The sequence below is a fragment of the Pseudophryne corroboree genome, chromosome 3 (assembly GCF_028390025.1).
Source record: "Pseudophryne corroboree isolate aPseCor3 chromosome 3, aPseCor3.hap2, whole genome shotgun sequence".
Taxonomy (NCBI): Eukaryota; Metazoa; Chordata; class Amphibia; order Anura; family Myobatrachidae; genus Pseudophryne; species Pseudophryne corroboree.
This window is the reverse complement of record NC_086446.1, coordinates 619,424,288-619,439,370: the sequence shown is the minus strand read 5'-3', so window position 1 is coordinate 619,439,370 and position 15,083 is coordinate 619,424,288. Positions and strand designations below refer to the sequence as shown.

At 49.4% G+C, this 15,083-nt stretch overlaps 1 protein-coding gene across 4 annotated transcripts in view; it reads left to right on the top strand.

Annotated features, from left to right (window-relative positions):
- The first annotated feature begins 318 nt into the window (after positions 1-318).
- Positions 319-15,083, top strand: part of TNKS2 (tankyrase 2) — a 204,688-nt gene continuing 189,923 nt past the window's right edge. For 2 of the 4 annotated variants that reach the window (XM_063961657.1, XM_063961658.1), the window contains exon 1: positions 319-853. In XM_063961657.1, the coding sequence (XP_063817727.1) occupies positions 652-853 (202 nt within the window). In that variant the 5' untranslated portion in view covers positions 319-651. The remainder of the gene's footprint in view (positions 854-15,083) is intronic. The other 2 variants (XM_063961655.1, XM_063961656.1) reach the window with 1 other exon arrangement.

Genomic DNA, 15,083 nt, shown 5'->3' with positions numbered 1-15,083 from the left:
GTACTTGGAACATTTGCCCTTATATAGCTCTTTACAACCAACATTAAGTGAGAACGAGGGTAGTGAAAAATAAGATTGATATGTACAAAAAAAGGAATTGTACAATGTAAATTGTACAAAATATGTACAGCCTGGGACAGGGCATAACACGGCGGCTGCTGTTGCTATGGGAAGGAAGGACTGCTGCTGCCTCTGCTCACAGGAACCCAGGCCTTGTTGTGGTGGGGGAGGAGGCGGTGCCGGGGACGCGCGCAGTGTGTCGGTATGTGTCACCGGGAGCGCGCACTGGGCTGCCTGCTGCGACGAGTCACGTGACGGCGTCAGCTTCATGCCGCCTGCGCTGTACTGCTGATCCCCGGAACCCTGTACCGATATCCTCCCACAGAACCGAACTGGGCCGCAGACTTACAACTGAGACGCCGCCCGGAATGGAGTGTCGTGAGAGGAGTGACAGCGGCGCGAGGGCCTGATCTGCAGAACAAGACGGCGTCGCGCACGGACTGCCCCGGGGATGGCCTCCGGGTGACCCGCCAGGGCGGCGGCAAGGGGAGCTCCGGCCTGGGAGCTCAGGCCCTGCACCGTACCCCGGGTGCGACGGCTCCGCCCTCCTCCTCCTCCCCCGTCCAGCCAGGCCGGGACTGCTGGTGGAGGATGTCAGGCCGCCGCTGCGCCGGGGCCTCGGGTTCTGCTGCTGCCCACGGCGACGCGGCGGCGGCCGGGGAGCCGGCCCGGGAGCTGTTTGAAGCTTGTAGGAATGGTGACGTGGACCGGGTGAGGAAGCTGGTGACTGCCGAGAACGTGAACAGCAGAGACATTGCCGGCAGGAAATCCACCCCGCTGCACTTCGCTGCAGGTAACCGGCCGGGGGCGCTGTGTATTGCCTGGGGGTTCACCCCATGGGGGAGAGTAGCATCTTCCTAAAAAGTGGAGAAAGTTGCACATAGAAACCAGTTATCTTCTACCTTTTATAGCATGTATTTGATAAATTCCAGGTAGAACCTGGCTGGTTGCTATGGGTAACTTGTCCTCTTTTCTATGCTGTAGACGGCATGAAACATGTCCTCCATGTCTGATAGCTCCAGCTCTGCTCCAGGCTGAGGCTTGGCCAGCATAGGTCAGTCCTTTGGGGTGAGAATATGTCAGTGGCTGCATAGCCTGCCCCCCAATGGCCTCTGTCCATATTGTTGTCTCTAGGGGATCAGTATGAAATCCTGCGCATGAAATGCGACGTTTGAAATACAGACATCGGGATCCCGCTGGTGAAAAAGCCGATAGGGCCGAGTAAGGGGTTCTCTCCCTACTCGCAGCCTAACCCTAACCACTCCCCGGAGGTGCCTAAACTTAACCCCCGTCCCCAGGGCCTAAACCCAACCCTCCAAGGGGGGTGCTTACCTCTCCAGCGCCACGGTGTGTCGCCCGGCTGTTGGGATTCCGGTGTTGGGATGGTGCACCCATTTTGGATGCCGGTGTCGGAATTCAGAATAGGGTCAGTATTCTGACAGCCGGGATCCTGACTGCTTCCCGCCTCTAGTGCCTGTAATGTTCAGGTATCCCTATAAGAACAGCCCCACAAAAAGAACTACAGCTTGTCCGCTCCCTGCCCAGTGTCCCTATTCTAGGTGTTATGCAGATATAAGGTTTAGTGCTGGCCATAGTTATACTATGGCTGTGGGCAGAGCCACGCATGCTTCTATTGGGATCCCCAATTTTAATGTCACTGGAGTTTCCAGAGGAAATAATAGTACCGTGTTATTAATGTAAAAACTGCACATTAGGACTGTCATCTCCAGCCCGTCCCCAGTACAGAAGAAAGTTGTCTTCAGTTCTAGGGTTTCTTTTTAATATGCCACTGTGATCTGGTGAATAGGATTTCTCCAGTCCTGTCTCAGTAGTCAATGTACTTTCCATGTGTTTAACCAGGAAAAAAAATATGCTGCATCCTTGTACATTAGCTTAATGTGCTGTGGGAGGTGTTTCTCCAGTGGTCTATGTTGTTTGAAAAACATTCTGCTACCTGAAAATCATGAGTGGGAAACCTAGATGGTTATGTACTTTATAGATGAATACTCTTGTGACAAGTTTTCTAGACTGAGTTTATAATGACCTGACAGTGAAAAGCTGCAACTGTAGATTATTTGCTATGGAATAATTACTGCATGTAATTCAAATTGTGCATTATTGCTTTTGGTCTTTTGCCAAATGTTCTACAGACAAGTAGAACACACAGGCGTTATCAGGTGCGAGAAGTGTTTGTTAATTTTCATATTGCACAATAAAAAAATGTCGTCAGCCATAAACATCAGTTTGAACAAAAAAAAAAGCAGTTCCAAACTGTTTTTAGGTGTACTCCTAAGGGTCTGTTCTATTAAGTGACCCTCAGAGTATTATATGCAATCCTATGGGGTTCGGAGGTACTGTCAGTGCAATACATAGCCATACATCTGGTTCTCTGATTCCCCGATCTGATCCGCCATTTGGAAACGCTAATTGGCAGCCATTGATGATCAGCGATCCATTGTGGAATCTGTGAAATTTTGCATGTTAAAAATCTCTGCGTTCACAATCTTTTTTGGGTTGCGATCGTCAAATCTGTGGTTTTAAATATATCACCGATTCCCTGACCCAGGCGTCAAGGGAACGGGGAATTGCGACAATCCCTCGCATATGTATGGGCCATTACTTGCGCCGCAAACTGACTCACAGCTGATAGGATCCCCCCTCCCAGTGTTAGTGAAAGTAAGGCATTTGTAATAATGTTACATGTAAGAAAAAACATTTGTACTTGAAAGTTAACATTTGTTTTGAAGCCACTAATGAGATGCATGAGCAGGTGGGTACACACTAGGCCATGTGCCCGGTGAGCGACATCGCCTAGTGTGTCCCCTTCCCGGGCTGGGCTGCCCGACGGTGGGCATACACACTGTGCGATATAGCACAGTGACGTCAGCCGCAGCTGGTCCGTGCATGCAGCTCAGGGATGATAGTCCAAATTGAGCTGCATGCACATCCAAGGGAGGGCTAAATCCAGTCTGTTTGGGCATGACAACCCCTATAATTAATGGGTGCTCGAAACAATTTAATTGTCCTTCCAGGTGCCTATGAACCCCTTCAGTGGTATGCCCGGAAAATTTCCGGGGTCAGCTGCGCTGTGCACACTGGCTACCCGTAATTTTTTTGCCAGGGCATGCCACTGCGCCCCCTCCCTCCTCCTTGCACTCCGCTCGTCTGGTGGACTTTTGCAGAAAGACGCGATCGCATCGTGATGTCATCGCGTCATTCCGCAAAACTCGGCTAGCCGAATGGAGTACAAGGGAGGAGAGGGGAGGGGGGGGTGGAGGATTACCCCTAGGGATGGCCATCGGTGGGTTATCCATCGATGGTACCATTGATGGACAACTGCGATTGTGTAAAACCATCTGGAATGGATCAATCGATGGTCATCCCTACATAACTGTACAAATGCGGGCCAGTCAGAGCCCAGGGGTGGGGCTAAGCTCCGTGCCCTGACACTTGGAGAAAAAAAAAATTCTGAACCATTGATGGTGGGAAACCATCTGGTTCTCCCCCATCGATGGTAAAAGTTTTCAACATCGGCCAAAGACCATCGATGCTTTTGAATCATCGAAGGGTGATGGCCATCCCTAACTACCCCTAGGCAATGAGCATGGATCCCAGAGCATAAAACCCTTGGCAAAAAGCATGACACAGCAAATGAAACCCCTGGCACCGCGCATGTAAAAAAATAATGAAAAACCAATCCTGGGAGGTGTGACCAAATTCCAAAAAGTCACCACTGAAGGGGTTAATTATCGCGCCGCATAAAACAATTGAATTCCCCTCCCTTCCTTGGAATGTGCAATTTCAGAAGCAATACTTAAAGTTAACAATAGACTAAATTACATTGCCATTTTTTTCCCCTGCACTCTGAGGGGCAAATTTACTAAGGTGGGAGTTTTTAGAACTGGTGATGTTGCCCATAGCTCCCAATCAGATACAATCTATTATCTTCTAGAAGCAGCTAGATACATGTTAAGTAGAATCTGGTTAGTTGCTATGGGCAGAAACATCAGTTCTAAAAAAAAAATCCCACCTTAGTAAATTTACCCATTAGAGTAAATGGTTAAGCAGTGTTACCCCCACAAGTAACTGTGCTTGGTGATCATAAGTACCAAGAAGCAGCAATTGTTCAAGTGATTCTGACTAACTAGTTCAATACTTTTTTATTTATTTATTGTAACAACTTTAGTGTGGATTATCGATATAACAGTAAGAAACATTGGTTGTGTACACAAAGGCAGTAGTTCCCACGGTCCTTACGACAAAAAATAAGATTTTAAACCTACCGGTAAATCTTTTTCTCCTAGTCCGTAGAGGATGCTGGGGACTCCGTAAGGACCATGGGGTATAGACGGGCTCCACAGGAGACATGGGCACTCTAAAGACTTTAGATGGGTGTGCACTAGCTCCTCCCTCTATGCCCCTCCTCCAGACCTCCGTTAAAGAACTGTGCCCAGAGGAGACGGACAGTAGGAGGAAAGGATTTTTGTTAATCTAAGGGCGAGATACATACCAGCCCACACCATCCACACCTAACAACATGGAATATACGAACCAGTTAACAGTATGAACAAAACAGCAGCAGCCAAAGAATGATCTAAGCTGTAACATAACCCTTATGTAATCAACAACTATATACAAGCCTTGCAGAAATTTAGTCCGCACTGGGACGGGCGCCCAGCATCCTCTACGGACTAGGAGAAAAAGATTTACCGGTAGGTTTAAAATCTTATTTTCTCTTACGTCCTTGAGGATGCTGGGGACTCCGTAAGGACCATGGGGATTATACCAAAGCTCCCAAACGGGCGGGAGAGTGCGGATGACTCTGCGGCACCGATTGAGCAAACATGAGGTCCTCATCAGCCAGGGTATCAAACTTGTAGAATTTTGCAAAAGTGTTTGAACCCGACCAAGTAGCTGCTCGGCAAAGCTGTAAAGCCGAGACGCCTCGGGCAGCCACCCAAGAAGAGCCCACCTTCCTAGTGGAATGGCCCTTTACTGAATTTGGTAACGGCAATCCAGCCGTAGAATGAGCCTGCTGAATTGTGTTACAGATCCAGCGAGCAATGGTCTGCTTAGAAGCAGGAGCGCCAACTTTGTTGGCCGCATACAGGACAAACAGTGCCTCTGTTTTTCGAACTCGAGCCGTCCTGGCTACATAAATTTTTAAGGCCCTGACTACATCAAGAGACTTGAATCCTCCAAGTTCCCCGTAGCCACCGGTACCACAATAAGTTGGTTCATATGAAACGACGAAACCACCTTAGGCAGAAATTGAGGACGAGTTCTCAACTCCGCTCGATCCACATGGAAAATCAGATAGGGGCTCCTGTGAGACAAAGCCGCCAATTCGGACACCCGCCTTGCAGATGCCGAGGCCAGCAACATGACTACTTTCCAAGTGAGAAACTTTAATTCAACCGTCTGAAGAGGTTCAAACCAGTGTGATTTAAGGAACTGTAACACCACGTTAAGGTCCCATGGTGCCACTGGGGGCACAAAAGGAGGCTGGATGTGCAGCACTCCCTTCACAAAAGTCTGAACTTCTGGCAGAGAAGCCAATTCCTTCTGAAAGAATATTGATAGGGCCGAAATCTGCACCTTAATGGAGCCTAACTTTAGGCCCATATCCACTCCTGTCTGTAGAAAGTGGAGAAAATGGCCCAGGTGGAAATCTTCCGTAGGAGCATTCTTGGCTTCACACCAAGATACATATTTCCTCCAGATACGGTGATAATGTTTCGCCGTTACCTCCTTCCTAGCTCTGATTAAAGTAGGGATGACTTCCCCCGGAATACCTTTCCTAGCTAGGATTTGGTGTTCAACCGCCATGCCGTCAAACGTAACCGCGGTAAGTCTTGGAACACGCAGGGCCCCTGCTGCAACAGGTCCTCCCTGGAAGGAAGAGGCCACAGATCTTCTGTGAGCATTTCCTGAAGATCTGAATACCAGGCCCTTCGAGGCCAATCCGGAACAATGAGTATTGTCTGTACTATTTTTCGTCTTATGATTCTTAATATTTTTGAGATGAGTGGCAAATGAGGGAACACATAGACCGACTGAAACACCCATGGTGTCACAAGGGCGTCCACCGCTACTGCCTGAGGATCCCTTGACCAGGAACAATACATCCGAAGCTTCTTGTTGAGGCGTGATGCCATCATGTCTATTTGAGGAAGTCCCCAACGACTTATCTCTGCAAAAACTTCTTGATGAAGACCCCACTCTCCTGGATGGAGATCGTGTCTGCTGAGGAAGTCTGCTTCTCAGTTGTCCACTCTCAGAATGAAGACTGCTGACAGAGCGCTTACGTGATTTTCTGCCCAGCGTAGAATCCTGGTGGCTTCCGCCATTGCCACTCTGCTCCTTGTTCTGCCCTGGCGGTTTACATGAGCCACGGCTGTGACGTTGTCTGATTGAATCAGAACGGGTAGGTTGCGAAGAAGATTCTCCGCTTGTCGTAGGCCGTTGTATATGGCCTTTAATTCCAGCACATTGATGTGTAGACAAGCCTCCTGGCTTGACCATAGTCCCTGAAAATTTCTTCCTTGTGTGACTGCTCCCCATCCTCGGAGGCTCGCGTCCGTGGTCACTAGAACCCAGTCTTGAATGTCGAACCTGCGACCCTCTAGAAGGTGAGCACTCTGCAGCCACCACAGGAGAGACACCCTGGCCCTGGGGGACCGGCTTATTTTCTGATGCATTTGTAGATGGGACCCCGACCACTTGTCCAGAAGGTCCCACTGAAACGTCCTCACATGGAACCTGCCGAAGGGGATGGCCTCGTAGGCCGCCACCATTTTTCCCAGTACACGAGTGCATTGATGAACTGACACTCTTTTTGGTTTTAGCAGGTCTTTGACCATGTACTGGAGTTTCTGGGCTTTTTCCGTTGGGAGAAAAACCCTCTTCCTTTCCGTGTCCAGAATCATGCCTAAAAACTATAGCCGAGTCGTTGGAATCAACTGCGACTTTGGCAGATTTAGAATCCAGCCGTGTTGCTGCAGCACTCTCAGGGAGAGCGACACGCTTTTCAGCAATTGATCTCTCGATCTCGGTTTTATCAGGAGATCGTCCAAGTATGGGATAATTGTGACTCCTTGCCTGCGCAGGAGCACCATCATTTCTGCCATTACCTTGGTGAAAATCCTCGGGGCCGTGGAAAGCCCAAACGGCAACGTCTGAAACTGGTAATGACAGTCCTGTACAGCGAATCTCAGGTACGCCTGATCAGGGGGATAAATGGGGACATGAAGGTATGCATCCTTTATGTCTAGTGATGCCAAAAAATCCCCTCCTTCTAGGCTGGAGATCACTGCCCGGAGAGATTCCATCTTGAATTTAACCTTTTTAAATACAGGTTCAGGGATTTTAGATTCAGAATGGGTCTGACCGAGCCATCCGGTTTCGGGACCTCAAATATGGTTGAATAGTACCCTTTCCCCTGTTGCATCAGGGGAACCTTGATAATCACTTGTTGTTGACACAGCTTTTGTATGGCAGCTGAAACTATTTCCCTCTCTGGGGGAGAAGCTGGCAAAACCGATTTGAAAAATCGGTTAGGAGGCACTTTTTCGAATTCCAGCTTGTAGCCATGGATTACAATTTCGATCGCCCAAGGATCCACATCCGGCTGAACCCAGACCTGGCAGAAGAGTCGAAGACGTGCCCCCACCGGCGCGGACTCCCTCAGTGGAGCCCCAGCGTCATGCGGTGGATTTTGTAGAAGCCGGGGAGGACTTTTGTTCCTGGGAACTAGCCGTAGCAGGCGTTCTTTTCCCTCTACCCTTACCTCTGGCGAGGAAGGAAGAGCGCCGACCCCTTCTGGACTTATGCGACCGAAAGTACTGCATCTGATATTGAGGTGTTTTATTTTGCTGTGGGGGAACATAAGGTAAAAAAGAAGACTTACCCGCGGTAGCTGTGGAAACCAGGTCCGCGAGGCCCTCCCCAAATAAAACCTCACCCTTGTAAGGTAAAGTTTCCATATGTCTCTTTGAATCGTCATCACCCGTCCATTGGCGGGTCCACAGGGATCGTCTAGCAGAAATTGCCATGGCATTGGCTCTTGAACCCAACAGCCCATTGTCTCTCGCAGCCTCTCTCATATATAACGCTGCGTCTAAAATGTGACCCAAGGTCAATAAAATGCTATCCTTATCTAGGGTGTCAATGTCAGATGACAAGTTATATGCCCATGCTGCAATTGCGCTACCCACCCATGCCGACGCTACAGCCGGTCTGAGCAAGTCACCCGTATGTGTATTAATCGATTTCAAGGTAGTTTCCAATCTGTGATCAGCAGGATCCTTGAGGGCTGCCGTGTCTGGAGACGGTAGCGCCACCTTTTTGGACAAGCGCGTCAAAGCCTTGTCTACCGTGGGCGAGGATTCCCACCGTAACCTGTCCTGTGAGGGGGAAGAATACGCCATAATAATTCTCTTGGGAATCTGCAGTTTCTTGTCTGGAGTTTCCCAAGCTTTTTCAAATAAGGTGTTCAGCTCATGAGATGGGGGAAACGTTACCTCACGTTTCTTTTCCTTAAACATGCATACCCTCGTGTCAGGCACAGAGGGGTCCTCTGTGATATGCAAAACATCTTTTATAGCCATAATCGTATAATGAATACTCTTGGCCACCCGTGGGTGTAACCGTGCATCATCATAGTCGACACTGGAGTCAGAATCCGTGTTGGTATCAGTGTCTGCTGCCTGGGAAAGGGGACGTTTTTGAGACCCTGAAGGGCCTTGTGACACAGTCAAAGCCATGGATTGACTCCCTGCTTTTTCCCTGGACTCTGCTTTGTCCAATATTTTATGTAATAAGGTCACATTTGCATTTAAAAAAATCCACATATCCAACCAATCAGGTGTCGGCGGCGCCGACGGAGACACCACAATCATCTGCTCCACCTCCTCCCTAGACGAGCCTTCCGCTTCAGACATGCCGACACACACGTACCGACACCCCCACACACTCTGTGATAAATAAATATGGGGACAGTCCCCCAATAAGGCCCTTTGGAGAGACAGAGAGAGAGTATGCCAGCACACACCCAGCGCCACTGGAACAAAATCCCAGTCTGTACAGCGCTTTTATAGATCGATAATACACTCACTGCGCCAATTAAATGTGCCCCTCCCTCGTTTTTGCCCTCTGTACTTGCTCAGCAGGGGAGAGTCCGGGGAGCAGCTTCTCTGCAGCGTGCTGTGGAGAAAATGGCGCTGGTTAGTGCTGGAGGATCACGCTCCGCCCCCTCAACGGCGGGCTTCGGTCCCGCTCAAATTCTTTATACTGGCGCTTTTTTTTTTTATATACTGCCTCCGCAGTTTATACTATGTCAGCCAGTGTCCCTTGAGGTTATTCTTGCTGCCCAGGGCGCCCCCCCTGCGCCCTGCAGCCTTACAGTGCCGTCAGTGTGTGTGAATGTGGGAGTAATGGCTGCGCGGTACCTCAGTGAAGATCTGAAGTCTTCTGTCGCCTGAGATGTCTTCTTTCTTCTTATACTCACCCGGCTTCTATCATCTGGCTCCGTGAGGAGGACGGCGGCGCGGCTCCGGGACGAACAGCGAGGGTGAGACGTGTTCCGACCCTCTGGAGCTAATGGTGTCCAGTAGCCTAAGAAGCAGAGCCTATCAGTTAAGTAGGTCTGCTTCTCTCCCCTCAGTCCCACGATGCAGGGAGCCTGTTGCCAGCAGTGCTCCCTGAAAATAAAAAACCTAACAAAAGTCTTTTCAGAGAAACTCAGTAGAGCTCCCCTGCAGTGCATCCAGTCTCCTCTGGGCACAGAATCTAACTGAGGTCTGGAGGAGGGGCATAGAGGGAGGAGCCAGTGCACACCCATCTAAAGTCTTTAGAGTGCCCATGTTTCCTGCGGAGTCTGTCTATACCCCATGGTCCTTACGGAGTCCCCAGCATCCTCTAGGACGTAAGAGAAACTAACAAGATCACAGTGGCATTCAATACATTCTCCAGTGTATCAAAGAGTTGAAAACATGTGTATGTACAGATGTGTCCACTTACATCTAGCCTCCTGTACTTTAAACAGCCCTTCTAGTGGTGTGACTCGGTAGCATGCCTATATTCTGTGTGCGACTGTATTTGCATACAAAATGCTATGTTCATAGAAAACACTAACATAGCATTTCGTATGCAGATACAGGTGTGGTTGCATAGACTATAGGCTTGCTATATATCATTTTAATCAGCAGTGTCTGATTGTGATGCCAATAACATGCATTTTTGGCAAAAAAAAAAGAAGCCTGATGCTAACGGAGTTGCACAGGACCTGTTAGCTCACTCACGCCAGGCATCTCCCACTGCGTGATGTATTAAAGGCAAGATGTATAAGGACACATCTGTATACATCCACTGGAGACTTGTGTTGAAGTACCACCTATAATATATTTATAGGAATTTTCTTTGACATAGGTTGATATCAAGGACACTTTCTGATTGCTGATCATGAATCCTCATATGGATGTCTGCCCTGATCAAATTTCTAGGCCATCTTGTGTAAGGTGTAGAAGTCTGTATGGTGTACACTAGCAAATTCTGAAAGTATGAGATTCATTTTTGGAAAGGTACTCCAATTGCATCATGGATCTGGCAGCATGTGTGTCTTAGGAAAGAGACATGCCGTTGTTCCCCCACCGTCGTTGCTGCGATGTGTTCGCACGTGTGCGGCTGCAAGTACGCACGACCAAGTGTGAATAGTCGCGATCGCACAATGAATTTCCTATGGATCTTTGATGTGACTATTTGCGCACTTGCCCTTTCGTGGGCACGCTAATAATGGCACACAGTTGCACCCGGGACTAGTTGCAGGTGCAATAAGGCTGGACATATCTACTTTTCTCTATCGTCCTAGTGGATGCTGGGGTTCCTGAAAGGACCATGGGGAATAGCGGCTCCGCAGGAGACAGGGCACAAAAAGTAAAGCTTTTTCAGATCAGGTGGTGTGCACTGGCTCCTCCCCCTATGACCCTCCTCCAGACTCCAGTTAGATTTTTGTGCCCGGCCGAGAAGGGTGCAATCTAGGTGGCTCTCCTAAAGAGCTGCTTAGAAAAAGTTTAGCTAGGTTTTTTATTTTACAGTGATTCCTGCTGGCAACAGGATCACTGCAGCGAGGGACTGAGGGGAGAAGGAGTCAACTCACCTGCGTGCAGGATGGATTGGCTTCTTGGCTACTGGACATCAAGCTCCAGAGGGACGATCACAGGTACAGCCTGGATGGTCACCGGAGCCGCGCCGCCGGCCCCCTTGCAGATGCTGAAGTCAGAAGAGGTCCAGAATCGGCGGCTGAAGACTCCTGCAGTCTTCAAAAGGTAGCGCACAGCACTGCAGCTGTGCGCCATTTTCCTCTCAGCACACTTCACACGGCAGTCACTGAGGGTGCAGGGCGCTGGGAGGGGGGCGCCCTGGGAGGCAAATGATTACCTATAAAGGCTAAAAATACCTCACATATAGCCCCTAGAGGCTATATGGAGATATTTAACCCCTGCCTAATTTTTCTAAATAGCGGGAGACGAGCCCGCCAGAAAAGGGGCGGGGCCTATCTCCTCAGCACACGGCGCCATTTCCTCTCACAGCTCCGCTGGTCAGGACGGCTCCCAAGTCTCTCCCCTGCACTGCACTACAGAAACAGGGTAAAACAGAGAGGGGGGGGCAAATTTATGGCGATATTTTGATATAACAAAGCAGCTATAAGGGAGCACTTATTATAAGGCTATCCCTGATATATATATATAGCGCTTTTGGTGTGTGCTGGCAAACTCTCCCTCTGTCTCCCCAAAGGGCTAGTGGGTCCTGTCTTCGTTAGGAGCATTCCCTGTGTGTCTGCTGTGTGTCGGTACGTGTGTGTCGACATGTATGAGGACGATATTGGTGTGGAGGCGGAGCAATTGCCAAATATGAGGATGTCACCCCCTAGGGAGTCGACACCAGAATGGATGCCTTTATTTATGGAACTACGGGATAGTGTCAACACGCTAAAGCAGTCGTTTGACGACATGAGGCGGCCGGACAATCAATTAGTGCCTGTCCAGGCGACTCAAACACCGTCAGGGGCTGTGAAACGCCCTTTGCCTCAGTCGGTCGACACAGACCCAGACACAGGCGATGACTCCAGTGGTGACGGTGACGAATCAACCGTATTTTCCAGTAGGGCCACACGTTATATGATTTTGGCAATGAAGGAGGCGTTACATTTAGCTGATACTACAGGTACCACTAAACAGGGTATTATGTGGGGTATGAAAAAACTACCTATAGTTTTTCCTGAATCAGAAGAATTAAATGACGTGTGTAATGAAGCGTGGGTTGCCCCTGATAAAAAGCTGATAATTTCAAAGAAATTATTGGCATTATACCCTTTCCCGCCAGAGGTTAGGGAGCGCTGGGAAACACCTCCTAGGGTGGACAAGGCGCTAACACGCTTATCTAAACAAGTGGCGTTACCCTCTCCTGAGACGGCCGCACTTAAAGATCCATCAGATAGGAGGATGGAAAATATCCAAAAAAGTATATACACACATGCAGGTGTTATACTACGACCAGCTGTAGCGACTGCCTGGATGGGCAGTGCTGGGGTAGTTTGGTCAGAGTCTCTGACTGAAAATATTGATACCCTGGACAGGGACAATATTTTACTGTCGTTAGAACAAATAAAGGATGCATTTCTTTATATGCGTGATGCACAGAGGGATATCTGCACACTGGCATCACGGGTAAGTGCTATGTCCATTTCGGCCAGAAGAGCTTTATGGACGCGACAGTGGACAGGCGATGCGGATTCAAAACGGCATATGGAAGTTTTGCCGTATAAAGGGGAGGAGTTATTTGGAGTCGGTCTATCAGATTTGGTGGCCACGGCTACAGCCGGGAAATCCACCTTTCTACCTCAAGTCACTCCCCAACAGAAAAAGGCACCGACTTTTCAACCGCAGCCCTTTCGTTCCTTTAAAAATAAGAGAGCAAAGGGCTATTCATATCTGCCACGAGGCAGAGGTCGAGGGAAGAGACAGCAACACACAGCTCCTTCCCAGGAACAGAAGCCCTCCCCGGCTTCTACAAAAGCCTCAGCATGACGCTGGGGCTTCTCAAGCGGACTCGGGGACGGTGGGCGGTCGTCTCAAAAATTACAGCGCGCAGTGGGCTCACTCGCAGGTAGATCCCTGGATCCTGCAGATAATATCTCAAGGGTACAGGTTGGAATTAGAGACAGATCCACCTCGCCGTTTCCTGAAGTCTGCTTTACCAACGTCCCCCTCCGAAAGGGAGACGGTTTTGGAAGCCATTCACAAGCTGTACTCTCAGCAGGTGATAGTCAAGGTACCTCTTCTACAACAAGGGAAGGGGTATTATTCCACTCTTTTTGTGGTACCGAAGCCGGATGGCTCGGTAAGGCCTATTCTAAATCTGAAGTCCTTGAACCTGTACATAAAGAAGTTCAAGTTCAAGATGGAGTCACTCAGAGCAGTGATAGCGAACCTGGAAGAGGGGGACTTTATGGTATCCTTGGACATCAAGGATGCGTATCTCCACGTTCCAATTTACCCCTCACACCAGGGGTACCTCAGGTTCGTTGTACAAAACTGTCACTATCAGTTTCAGACGCTGCCGTTCGGATTGTCCACGGCACCTCGGATCTTTACAAAGGTAATGGCCGAGATGATGATTCTTCTTCGAAGAAAAGGCGTATTAATTATCCCATACTTGGACGATCTCCTAATAAGGGCGAGGTCCAGAGAACAGCTAGAGATGGGATTAGCACTGTCTCAAGAAGTGCTAAAACAGCACGGGTGGATTCTGAATATTCCAAAATCCCAGTTAATGCCGACAACTCGTCTGCTGTTCCTAGGGATGATTCTGGACACGGTTCAGAAAAAGGTTTTTCTCCCGGAGGAAAAAGCCAAGGAGTTATCCGAGCTTGTCAGGAACCTCCTAAAACCAGGAAAGGTGTCTGTACATCAATGCACAAGAGTCCTGGGAAAAATGGTGGCTTCTTACGAAGCAATTCCATTCGGCAGATTCCACGCAAGAATTTTCCAAAGGGATCTGTTGGACAAATGGTCAGGGTCGCATCTTCAGATGCACCTACGGATAACCCTGTCTCCAAGGACAAGGGTGTCTCTTCTGTGGTGGTTGCAGAGTCCTCATCTATTGGAGGGCCGCAGATTCGGCATACAGGATTGGATCCTGGTGACCACGGACGCCAGCCTGAGAGGCTGGGGAGCAGTCACACAAGGAAGAAACTTCCAGGGAGTATGGACAAGCCTGGAAACGTCTCTTCACATAAACATTCTGGAACTAAGAGCAATATACAATGCTCTAAGCCAGGCAGAACCTCTGCTTCAGGGAAAACCGGTGTTGATCCAGTCGGACAACATCACGGCAGTCGCCCATGTGAACAGACAGGGCGGCACAAGAAGCAGGAGTGCAATGGCAGAAGCTGCAAGGATTCTTCGCTGGGCAGAGAATCATGTGATAGCACTGTCAGCAGTGTTCATCCCGGGAGTGGACAACTGGGAAGCAGACTTCCTCAGCAGACACGATCTTCACCCGGGAGAGTGGGGACTTCATCCAGAAGTCTTCCAAATGCTGGTAACCCGTTGGGAAAGACCAATGGTGGACATGATGGCGTCTCGCCTCAACAAAAAACTGGACAGGTATTGCGCCAGGTCAAGAGATCCGCAGGCAATAGCTGTGGACGCGCTGGTAACGCCTTGGGTGTACCAGTCGGTGTATGTGTTTCCTCCTCTGCCTCTCATACCAAAAGTATTGAGAATTATACGGCAAAGAGGCGTAAGAACGATACTAGTGGTTCCGGATTGGCCAAGAAGGACTTGGTACCCGGAACTTCAAGAGATGATCACGGAAGATCCGTGGCCTCTACCTCTAAGGAGGGACTTGCTTCAGCAGGGTCCCTGTCTGTTTCAAGACTTACCGCGGCTGCGTTTGACGGCATGGCGGTTGAACGCCGGATCCTAAAGGAAAAAGGCATGCCGGAAGAAGTCATTCCTACT